The following is a 12,255-nucleotide window of genomic DNA, read 5'->3' as shown; positions in this document are numbered from 1 at the left end:
TATCCTGCCACAGTCCCACAGAGGTCCTGCCAGCCTAAACTTTTCTAAACTGCCCTATGTGCACAGAGAGGGTTAGTTTTGCCTTACAGAACACATGCTGCAGGTGTCTGAACTACAGATCCTGTTTCTCTGGATTTCTCTTTGCTGAACTGAGTATTGATGACAAAAGAATTTCTTTACAAAATTAACCTAATACATTTTATACTTCTCTTTATCTGTGCTTCCCTAAGAGAGAAATAAGTAGCAAGAGAGGAGTTCTTGCTCCTCATCTGAGTCATGCAGCTCTTCATTCCAAAACTGGAGACAGTAATTAGGTCTGATTTGATGCATGATCTCACTGTTGGTGCTGGATGCTCTGTACAAATGCTTCTCCTTCAGTGAACTATCAATGACAATGATGTTATCAATATTCACTCTAAGCATCCTCCAAAGAAAGCTAATGAAGCACTCTTCACAAGCAACTTCTGTCCTTTGTCTTTTCTCAAGGAAGACTCAGTCTCTTAGAGCCATCATGAAGTGCGTCATATTCAAGTTGGGCAACTTGCCCACAGCTTATTGCCTTTACTCAGATTTGAAGTTGTCACTTAGACACTCTTTCCTCTACCAAAATGTCAAAGGCATTTCCTTCAGGGGACAGTGCACACGTCATCATGCAAAGCAAAAAAACAGCTCATACCAAACAAAGGTACAAGGCCCTGAATCCATGGGTGAGGGAAGTAAATGTGAATTGCACTGTGAAAACTGGGAATTTGATTTGCAAGAAACTGATTTAGTTTCTACCAAAATTACTATTTTGTGGGAAAACTTTTCAAAGTTCTTATTTGTGCTAATAGACTTCCTTTTAAGAGCCTCAGTTTAAAATAACAAGGCACATAGTAGTCCAGATAAATTACTGAGAAAATTCTAAGCGGTATATGAACCCATCATAAAAGATTATCCTTCATTATCAGAAGAAATAACTCCTCTTGGTTTAAAATGATGGATGGCTCATGAAGTACAAGTTGCAAGAAAACTTTTTTAAAAAAGCAACCAATCAAAAACACCCCCCAGAATTATCTACCTTCTCTGTAAAATAGCAAGGATGAAATCTAATCTGTAATGCAACAGTTCTTTCCCCTGTTTTAAGTCCTTTATGGCAAGTAAGCACAAACTGTTACATTAGTATTGTATTGTGACAGTTGGCAAAACCAGAAATTTCAGAAAAGGTGTGAGTTACCAGTAGCATTTGTATGAGGGACTTTTTCAGAGGATATAACTTCTGATTTTTGGCTTGAATTTAGCTTGCAAGAAGAGAGGTGTGCAGTAAAATGATTTTGTATTGACACTGTAATTGCAGATGAGCTTGTTATTGTGTAAATATCCAGCTCTTCCGTGAATTTTACTAGCATTTTTAACTTAACATCTTGTTTCAATGAGTTATACATGTCAGCTGGTATGAGAGAAAAGAATATATGCACTGCTATTTACTTTTCTAGTAGGGTCTAGCATGTAGGGGCTTGGGGGTTTCTGCTTTGCTGTCGCTGCTGTCCTTATTAACATCTAAGAAGTTTACTGTCTTAAAATTTAACATTTTAGCTGATTATTCAGCTTCATAACATGATTATTAGATCTATTTTGCATACCAAAATAGATACCTTGTGAGATCATATATGCAATAAGATGATTTTTTTCCTGACAACTAGTTTGCATTGCCTTATTTATACTCTGCATTTTAGTGTTTACTGAAAATGGCCTGTTTGGAGACTAAGCTGACCAAAGGAAAAAACTAACCATACTTGGGCACTTGCTGTTAACTTTCTTTTTGAAGATGCTTCTTCTGCTCACTATGTGTGAACTGTGATGTAGCACGTCACACATTTCTCTGTAACCTCATAGACGTATTTTGGTATTTCTATCCTCTGAATTTCTTTCAATGTTAGGTAACATCTGCGAGAGGTTCCGACTTAAATTTTCTTGTTCTGTGGTGGGCTGAAGTGCATAGGTGAGTGTGCGTGCGTACCTGAACACATAGGTCTGTGCAATGCAGATGGCAGGTCCATAGGCCCTTCTGAATATATTTTATTTTGGTACAGAATTGGCAAGTGGTCTAAAAATTCTTGAGCACAGGATCACAGCTGCCAAAACGCTGCTGCTCTGTAGTATAGGTTCCACCAGTTTGAGGGGGGAGAACCCTCTTGCTTTTTGGTCCTGCTGGACTGGCCCACTGTAGTCAGGGTGTATTTTCCAAGTGAAGCTTGACAAACTGGTTCTTAATTCTCCTGTCCTCTCAGCACTACAGAATTACAAAACTGAAGCTTCTCTCTGTTTGATGTGAAGGAAAGTAAGTCTGGCATGACTGGAGCTTGGAAGTCCAGCACATTGATATCTTATGGGAATTGAATTCTGGATGACACAGCCACAAACAGAGGAGCAGAGACCTGATCTTGAAATAAGGTTTCTTTCACAAAAAATGTAATGGAACTAACTACGCAATTATAGTTTATTTTTAAAACTGAAATTATGAGAGCAGACAGTGTAAGGAAAGAAAGGAACACATCTGCAGCAAGGCTGGAACTTTCTCTGTACCCTTCTAGCGCTATCCCAAGGTATCCTAAATAATCCGTTCGCCTCTAATAAGAAATTATGATCTGGATAAAAACAGAATAAAATCTTTATTTAATTTTTCAGGTCATCACACTAATCACAGAAAGGAGTACAAAGCAGCCTTGATGAAAGGCACAGGCTGTTAATCAGCTCTGTCGATCCTTCTTCCACATTTCACCAGTCCCACCCATAGAGCAGGTGGGAGCCTTGGGCTCATTTCTTGGTAGGTGCACATGTTTCTGCAACACTGCTGCACTTGGAAATGGCAAAAGTTTCCGATTTGGGTTTCTTTGTCGCAGAAAACTCTGTTGTGAGGCATTTTCAAGGGAAAATACTGGATTTTTAGAGACCTTTTAATAATCCAGAGTAGTCCAAATTGGCATGCCAGTCCTTCCTGGCATGGGGAGTGTAGAAGCAGAGAACTATTGGGAAAGAACTGGGGCAGGTGAACATATTTTCCTGTTGGGTTTTCTGCACAGGGCTGGACTGACTCGTGGGTGGCTGTATTTTGTATTTTTTTTATTTTATATCGGCCGGGCCCGGGGCACCCTCAGAGCTCGCCGGAAGTGGCTCCGCGCCGGCAGGGGGCGCTGCGGAGCCTCGCGCGGGTGTGGCGGAACTGGAGGGCTGGGAGGGGAGCCCAGGGTGTGGGGGTCGGGGGTGTGTTGTTGGCCTCGGGGTGGTGTGTGTTTGGTGGGCTCGGTTGTGTTTGGTTGGGTTCATTTTGGGGGCGTCCGTGTGTGGGGTGTGTTTGGGTGGTGTTTAGGGCGGGTGGTCAGTTTGTGTGGTTGCGTCTGGTGGGGGTCGGTATGTATGGGTTTTTTGGGGTTGGTTGGTGTGTGTTTGTGTTTGGTCACGTTTGGTTTTTTTTTCATTTTTCTCTTCTGAGAAAGGTTTTATCTCTGTTCCCTTCTTGCATACATGTTTCTCAGCTAAAGGACTCTCACCTGTTTTTTTTAAGAATGATTAAATACGGTCAAGAGACTTTTTCCTCTGGAAGAAGTATGTACTTGTATATACTATGTATTCCTCAGGCATTGCTTTTTCTTGAATAGCCTCACTGATAGGAGTCAACATCATTTGTAGGCCTTGGAACTGTATCAGAGGCTCAGCTTACTAAAGACCACACAAACATCTGTGTGGATCAAAGCAAAACAGACCAGTCAGAGTCAAGGCAATCCTGCTGCAGACTAGATGACTGCTGCATACTATGACATTTTTCATTCTTGTTCTTTTCTTAGACCACTTATTATTTTTTAAGAAGATTATTGAGGGGTTTTCCAAAGAAATTATTGTCCTGGAGCCAGCCTACACAGGTATCTGTTCAGCTGAGGATTTAAATGAAGGAATTTCAACATTTCTGTCCCCTAAGGCTTCACATGCAGCTTTTAAAAAAATGGTAGTACTAATGTCAAAAAGACATACCCTGCTGATTCTTTTTTTACTAGTTTGGATAATGGCACGGGCAGGCCAGGCTGTTGTCTTGTACTTTTTCCAGCACAAAGTGAAGAAGTGCAGAAATACTAAAGCAGCAGATTTCAAGAGATAGACAAGGCAAAAGAGGCATCTTCCAGATTTCCCTGCTTGAGATACTTCATACTCTCTTAATTGCATGGTGCTCTGCCTCGTTAGTTTCTTGCTACAAACATTTTATTAGAAACTTAGATTTTGCTATCTTTGAAGACTATGCCCTTTTCCTTGTCTAAAAAAGCTAGAGGATAAGGGCTTTAATCTACAGTGGGGATGGAAAAAGACAATTTTTGTCAGACATGTCTTTGTGCCTTTTTTTTATTTTTCTGTCAAGCTTTTCACATTTGGCATACACATGTTCTTGATTTTACCACAGAGGCTTAGGATCACTTATCACTCTAATATCCACAGCTGGTATCAGAGGACAAATTTCAGGTAGTTCTATAGAAGTTCAGTGTGTGGGCAGGAGCTTCTGACTAATTAAAGAGGAATGCTAATAATCGTTGGCATTTAGCTGTCCACTTAGCGTAGGCAGTAAATGAATGGAGCACAGAAGCAGACTTTTAATTTTTTTACTTTGCTTTGTGACTGCATAATCCCTTTAATCCTTCACTATCAGAGGTTTTTATTAATTAAATGGAATCTCTGCAGGCTCAGTGATTCACATTTCAGGGCAAATACGTGTATTTAACAGGGGAAGTTGGCATAGGTCTTAGTGGGTAGGTTTAAAGCAGTTCTTTCAAGGTTATTTTAGAAATGAGTGAAATGAATGTGTGTTTCTTGGCAGTCAGCCACATAAAATCTTCCCTTTGCTGCTTAAGAGCTGAATTCCAGCTTATCAGAGAATTCCCAGTGCAAGCATTAACTGATTTCTCTGTGATGATTGACTGATTCTGACTGGAAGGAAAGCTGTCCCTGGGAATGGGAGTGACCAACAGGAGCAGGAATTAACAAAAGTGAAGGAAGCAGATATCATATCTTTGTCTTCTGATTTGGCAAGTTGAATGTTTCTGCTACACTGAAACTAAGTAATGGGAGCAAAATGCTCTTTCCTCCAAGAAGTCCTGAGGCATATTTATAAGAAAGTTCTGAAGAACAGTCTGTATTTAGTTGGATACTCTTATTCCTTTGCTTTGTATGCGTCTTTTACGAGTAAGGCTTGTAACAGACAGTACCAACTGGTTACTTTTGAGCAGAGTCTGCAGAAGAGATTTGAAAATAAGAAAAATCTACCTGTGCTTGTCAGAGTGGGATTAGGACCTGTATCACACAGAAAAGATATATATCTGGTGAGCTTGTTCTAGCACAGTCCTGTATTTCCTCTTTATGTTCCTGCTGTGCAGCTCCTTTCCTGTAATGTTCAGAAGAACTATATTCTGGTGAAGGATGTATAAGAGAAGGAGAAGAAACGCTGCAGATCTTTGCAAAGAACAACCCTCTAAATAGCTTTTAGATGCCATTTATGGTCTTAAAGGTCTTTTCCAACCTAATGATTCCATGATTCCTGCTCTCATTCCATCCATTTCTCCGTTAGTTCCTGTGACAATCCTCCTTCCTTAAGTTGGAGAGGGTGATGGGGAGGTGTTTCTGGCTGTTAGTAACTGCTCAGCTCTATCCTTGGCCTTTTCAGCTGGGTAAGTTTTTACAAAGTCTAGACAAGATAGTATCCCATCCCAGTATCCATGTAGCTTTTCTAAAAATCCTCTACAAGACAAGTAGGATTTATGCTTAGAAGGAAATAATCCATTGCCAACCACCATATGTGGAAACAGGATAATCCAGGAAGCCTCCAAAGCCATCTTCATTTACTACTTGTTTCTGCCACCATATTCATGTTTTATTTCTATTATGATCTCTTTAGGTGTCTTTAGGAATGACTGGAAAAAGGTGCAGAAAGTTATATAAGGTCGGCTATTAGTGCTGCCACGGCACAGTAAATCTGTTTCCTGTTCTGTAATTCCCTGAGGCATATTTAAGCATTCTTGAAAAGTACATAATGTTACATGTTACAGCTTCACTATTCCATGTGAGAAGTATTGTGATCATAGCCCGCCCTACTGATGAGGGCACAGTGAGATGAAATGACAAAAGAATATGTTACTGCCATATCCAGTGGATCACCTGTTCAGATTCCTATACTCTTTAACTCTCATGTGAAAGAATAGCAGCTTCCTTTTCTCTTACTAGAACTTCTAAGTTTGAGGGAACCCTTAAGCATTTCCTGTGCTTACACCTCTACTTCTCTAAGGTAATATGCTTACTGAGGTGTACCACAGCAAGTCAAAATGCTGTATTATTAAGGATGCCTCTAAAGCTGATAATGTAAATGGGGAGTGTGGGGCTTTTGGATCTCTTTACCCTTCTGATGAGATTGTTGCTTGATAAGACAAGTATGGTGCTGAGCAGTAATGTTGCAGCTCCTCTGAAGTCAAGAATGGTTTTTTCCCACCCTCCTTTCATATACCTGTCACTGTATTTTCCATTCTAGTATAAGAAAAATATATTAGGCTTTAGATACTTCAGTAAATTTTGCTTTAGGCATGTATGCACATTTACTTTCTATTTCAAAGTTTCTCTAAAATTTGTATGAAGGTGCACTGAGTAAAGTAGTGTGATACCTTGTTTTTTCTTTTTGTCTTTTTGCCTGCTTACAGGCTTGTATAGTGTTCTCTTCAGGTTAAATGGTTTATACTTGTTCTAAATGCAAAGTATCAAAATATCAATGTTGTGAATACTAGAAGGATTTATTTAAATGTAAATGTTTCTCAGGTCTATAGTGTTGTAACTAAAGACAAATTGTCTCTTTCACCTCTCCACTCACATTCCTCTTTTTTTCCAGAACTGTGTTTGTTCTAAACCTGCTGAAATTCTTGTGTGCAGGAGAAAGGTGAGCTAAACTAACCTTAGATTTGGTTTAAAACTGATTTAAGTGGGTAATGCAGATATTTTATTTCAGTTTTTAAATGGCTTGTTTCAGTTTGGATTATGTAGCCTGAGAGTAGATGTAACAGTTTTAAGATGCACTATGATAAGTCATCCTTAAATTGAAGTAGGTGTCTTTGTATGGGGTTTTGCACTTGCTAAATCAAATAAAACTTATTTTCTTAATGCAAATAGAACAGGAGAGATTTTCCTTAGTTTCAGTGTGTGCTCAGCTGGTGGTTTTGCTTCATTGAAGCACAATCCAGTTTGGTTCAAAATATTGCAGGAATAGTCTGATGCTTTGAACTGGCAGGCACCCAGGATCTAGAAGGTGAAAGGGAACACAGTAGGTGATATCATAACAAACTCCTGCCAAAAGCATGTTAGAGGGAAATTCCGTTTTCTTTGTAGACGGTATTAAACGTTCTTATTTACAGTGAGGGCATTTCTAGTATCCAACAGCTGTTTTCATGCCAGTTCCAGGGACAGAAGGATCCTCAGCCATGTGTTCCTGATGCACAGCTAAGACAAAACCTGTGGAACAGAGAGCCTTCTCTTACAGTCTCTGAAGAAAGCACTGTATCAGGGAAGGCTTTTTCATTGCTGAGAGAGGGACTGAGGTAATAAAATAAGACTTTGTATAATTTTATAATGAAATTTACCTTAACTTTTTGTCACCTATTTAAAATGCAAGTGGAGTGGTACAAGTTGCGTGTTTAATACTATTTCCTGTGTGTTACGTCTCGTCAGAATGGACCATCTCCTCAAAGGTTTTTATATCATCAGTGTTAGTATCAGAATGACTGTCAGAGAAAACTATGCTTCTATCCTATGAAGGATCTGATAGAAAGACTGAAAATAAGAAATCACATTCTGCTTTAAAAAATTATATGATGTGTACATGTTATAGAGGAGCCATTACAGTTTCTGAGTATTTATCATCCAGTACTATCAGGCACAGAAACACCTGTAGAAGAAAGGAAAGTGAGAAACAGAAAACCTTTTGCTATGAACCTTTTACTTGCTTTAGCCATGCAACTCTTGTAAGAAATTATGGAGCTAAGATGTGTGACAAATACAGTTTTAATTACTGATGCCACTACTAACTATGCCAGGAAATGGTGCTGGTTCTGGAAGCAATAAAAAAGCAGCAGACTCCCCTGCTTTTACTAATCTTTAAAGAGAATTTGTCTCCTTTTTCCATGCCTTCAGAACTCTGCCTGACATCACCTGGGCCTCCACGCATGGTCTGGCAAAGGCAGCCCCTTCTGACTTCCAAGAAAAACAAATGGAAACACAAAAAGCTTGCATCTGGCCTGTTACCTCATCCTGGGCCACCTAGGCTGCTTGAGAGTCATCATGGCATTCCCAGTTCCTTTTTGCATGCTACATAATAAATTAAATGACTCTGGAGAAAAGAGACATGCACAGAAAGCAGACAACACTTAGAGCTCAAAGAGTTTTCATGGAATCACAGAGTGGTTTGGGCTGGAAGGGACCTTAAAGCTCATCCAGTCTCACCCCTTGCCAGGTGCAGGGACACCTTCCACTAGACCAGGTTGCTCCAAGCCTCATCCAACCTGTCCTTGGACACTTCCAGGGATCCAGGGGTAGCCCCAGCTTCTCCAGGCAACCTGTGCCAGGGCCTCACCACCCTCACAGGGAGGAATTTCTTCCTAATATCTTATCTAAATCTCTCCTCCTTTAGTTTAAAACCATTCCCCTTTGTTCTGTCACTATCTGCCTGTGTACAAATGCAAGAACAGTGTTCCCTTGTGCTGAAATCACACAGAGAGGAAACCACCCTTTACGTGACATATTGGTGGGTTTTCATTCTATTTTTTTAATAACATTTACTGAAGAAATAAAATACTTGGGGTTTGTAAAAGGTTAAAAATGGTGTTGCAAATGCCATGACTCAAACATTTTTTTCTCAAGACCAAAGTAACAGTAATTGATCAGAGAGACAGATAGCATCTGATGTTAAAATCTTTCCAACCTCAGTTACAAAAATAGTACCAGAAAGTTATCACATGTAGAGCTGCAACATAGGTAAAGTTTACATCACCTAAAAGATCAAAGCTGAATGATGTAGGGCTGAAGGTGGTGCAGTCCAGCTGCTCGGTAACAGCTATTTCTAAGATCAAGTCAACCACAGCTTCTCAGTGTTTCCACTGCCTCCCTTAAGCCAATCAGTGTAACACAACAGCAGATGCAAGCAATGGAACACTTCACAGCTCTAGATTTTTATGGCTTCCTCTCCCTGACATATATGAGAGGGTGTGCCAAATTCTGGGAGGAGCTCAGCTCTAGACACAGGAGGAGGGCTGGTAATGGTAAGAGACCGTGTCACCTGTGCCTCTACTATGTGCTACAGATCGCCTTTTTAGCATAAAATACTTTTGGACTGCATGTAAATTGTAGCTCAGGCACCATTAATGAGGGACCAGAAAGCCATTCTGCCCTTCCATTAGAGCTTTTAAGTGCTGTATTTCTAATGTAGATCAAGAACCACTTCTTAGAATGATTCTTAGCCCTAGAGAAAGAAAGTCAGCAAACTAGATATTTTTTATTTATTTTTATTTTTTTAAGAGATGGAAAAGGTATACTTTTTTCTCAGTGGCTGGGCTATTTGGGACTCTGACACTCAGATTCTGATAACCTCTCTATTTACATAAACAGGTTCTTGTTCTGTATTCCAAAAGAAAATTCAAATGTGGTTGACTTGGACAGTTCAATTTCTAGTTCACCAAAAAATCTCTGAATTCTGTGGATTTGCCACGGTCCTGATATTCACCTTGTTCTTCCTCAGGAAAGCGGCAGCTGCAGGTGTCATCTTCCTGAATTGACTGTTCAGGTGTGATATGCACTGAAGAAAAAGAAAAGAATCACAGAAACAACTAGGTTGGAAAAGACCCCTGAGATCATTGAGTCCAATCTCTGACTGAACACCACATTGTCAACTAGACCATGGCACTGTGTTTTTTGTCCAGTTGTTTCTTGAACACCTCCAGTGACAGTGACTACACCACCTCCCTGGGCAGCCCCTTCCAATCTTTAACAACCCATTTTATGAAGAAATTCCTCCTGATCTCGAACCTGAACGTCCCTCAGAAAACCAAACAAGCCAACTACAAACTACATTGAATGCAATTACACTCCATCTTTTTGCTGAACTCTTGAGCTTCCTCAGCGTTTATTAGCTCTCAGAGGGCAGTGTTGGATTCAGGCTGCCTCTGCACCTGTGTAGCAGCACATCCTGACTGATATCTCCTCTTCTACCACAGTCAGAGCTCCAAGGCACTCACTCCAGGCCATGCGTACTGTTTCTAAGCAGAGAGCACTCGAAAGTGTTATAGCCACAGATGCCAAGGATGGTACTTGAAAGTAATAAACTGAACTGACCCTTGACAGGATCAGCAAGGCTCAGGTGAGCTTTTTCACCTCCCATGAATACTTCACTTGAAGGGATAAGAAAGCAGTTTACAGAACACCCACAGTTAAGTAAGTGCCTTCTGCAATAAAAATTCCAAAACTGTTTTCCCTTCAGTTGTTTCTGACTTACAAGGCCAAAAAAACCGAAGCTATTGCAACTTTCTTTAAAAGACAATTAACCTGGATTCCTGACTTCTCTCTAGTTTCACAAAGAAAACTGAAGAGTGCATTTATCTTACTTTTTTTGAAGACAGCGTGTAGTTTCTTTTTCTGCCAGACACCGAAGCATATGCACAAAGGTAGCAGGAACACTATGCACAACAGCCCAGCTACGGTGAGAAAAATCCTGATAATGTCTGTCTGGAGATCCTTCCCTAGGAATTAAACAACATTCTCTTAAGAGTTTTAACAGAAAAAAATTCTACTGCCCTTGAATTAGCCGACAACTTTGTCTCCCACTCTTCTTCTAGCTAAGTCTGCAACACTAGAAATGCATAGAAGAAAGGACTCTTGCTTTAAATGGAAAGTGAACGTATGTTTCAAAGTAGGTCACAATTCTTTAGCTCTATAAGCAGCATTGTACAATGACTCACCTGGCCCAGTGATAGAAAATGGAATTGCAAGCGATGTGGTAGGTAGAGTAGTGACTAAAGTGGGATTAACTGAAGCATGTTTGCAAATGACATCTTTTTCTGCAGTTCCAGGCTCCAGGATCTGGTTTGTAGAGCACCTGAAAGACATTTACAGCAGAACAGGGAAAAGAAAAAAAGCTACAGAAAAAAAATCCAGTAAAGTGTAATAGCTGTAGCATTTAGATTACATACTTTGTCCAGTTTTTACAGGAGCCATTGGGCTGATCATTAAAAGTTCCATATTGGCAAGTCTGGCAACCTTCAACAGACAAGGACAGGTAAATTTGTACAAGATAAACATTTAAAACACAACATGTGAAACGTTATTTTTGCCTGCTTGTACAATGACTGTAATCAACATTCACATAATTACTATTTCATAAGCTGCTCTGAGTATGTAAGATAAGTCTTTCCCTGTGAGCCACGGACCAGTACAGTACTCAGCTACAAAGCCAGGTTATTTTGGCACAAGATGCCACAAACCACGTCTAAGTCGGGAGTTCACAGCTTGGTCTTCCTCATGCCAGTGACAAAGGAGCTGTCATGCCAAGTAAACTAACTGGTGCAGGATTTGAGCCACAGTAAGGCTCAGAGTTTGGTGGGTTTCTCCACTGCTGTGCTTGCTCCGCACTCCATGCGTACTGTTCAGCAGCAGCAGCACGTTTTATCTTGCGAGGTCTTTACTCCAGCTGCTTCTACAGTATTCAAGAGACTGTGCAGTAAGCGTGTCTAGTGCAGTAAGCACAGGGGCTTTCAGCTGGTGGGGGAAGGTAACCTTACCGTTCCCGGTGCTCTCTTGGCCCACACCACAGCCTCGGTCGCAGTGGGTGCAGCCGTCGTCACTGCAGCGATACCCGTCCTTGCACGTGCATTCAGCATCGCTTTTTGAGGAACACTCTTTTAAATACTTGAATATTCCTGGAACGGGAAAACGAGTCTTAGGTTACGGATTCGTGCATGCCCAGCGTGATGCAGCAAAGGCTCAGGACCTTTGCTCTTACAAAAATCAGGCTGGTAGTTTCAGCGAGAAGCCCCGCAGACGCGTGGAGTTATTTAGCGTATCACCCCGCGGGCAGGTGCCAGCCAGGGCAGGTGCCGTCGTTGCCACGGGAAGTCATAGAGGGGCTGCCGGTACCTTCGCACTTCCGACAGAGTTTGCAAGCGCTGCGTCCCGCCGCGCTGGAGAAGGTGCCGGCCGGGCACTGCCGGCAGG

At 41.0% G+C, this 12,255-nt stretch overlaps 1 protein-coding gene across 1 annotated transcript in view; it reads left to right on the top strand.

The window, feature by feature from the left end:
* Positions 1–11,576, top strand: part of PER3 (period circadian regulator 3) — a 40,969-nt gene extending 29,393 nt beyond the window's left edge. Inside the window, exons 20-22 of the mRNA XM_029962360.1 lie at positions 6,893–6,940; positions 7,453–7,595; positions 9,788–11,576. Of these exons, the coding sequence (XP_029818220.1) occupies positions 6,893–6,940; positions 7,453–7,595; positions 9,788–9,824 (228 nt within the window). The 3' untranslated portion in view covers positions 9,825–11,576. The remainder of the gene's footprint in view (positions 1–6,892; positions 6,941–7,452; positions 7,596–9,787) is intronic.
* Positions 11,577–12,255: the final 679 nt, after the last annotated feature.

This window comes from Manacus vitellinus, unplaced genomic scaffold (assembly GCF_001715985.3).
Source record: "Manacus vitellinus isolate BGI_N305 unplaced genomic scaffold, ASM171598v3 scaffold_46_pilon, whole genome shotgun sequence".
Taxonomy (NCBI): Eukaryota; Metazoa; Chordata; class Aves; order Passeriformes; family Pipridae; genus Manacus; species Manacus vitellinus.
The sequence above is the reverse complement of the archived record's forward strand: the minus strand, read 5'-3'. Positions and strand labels throughout refer to the sequence as shown.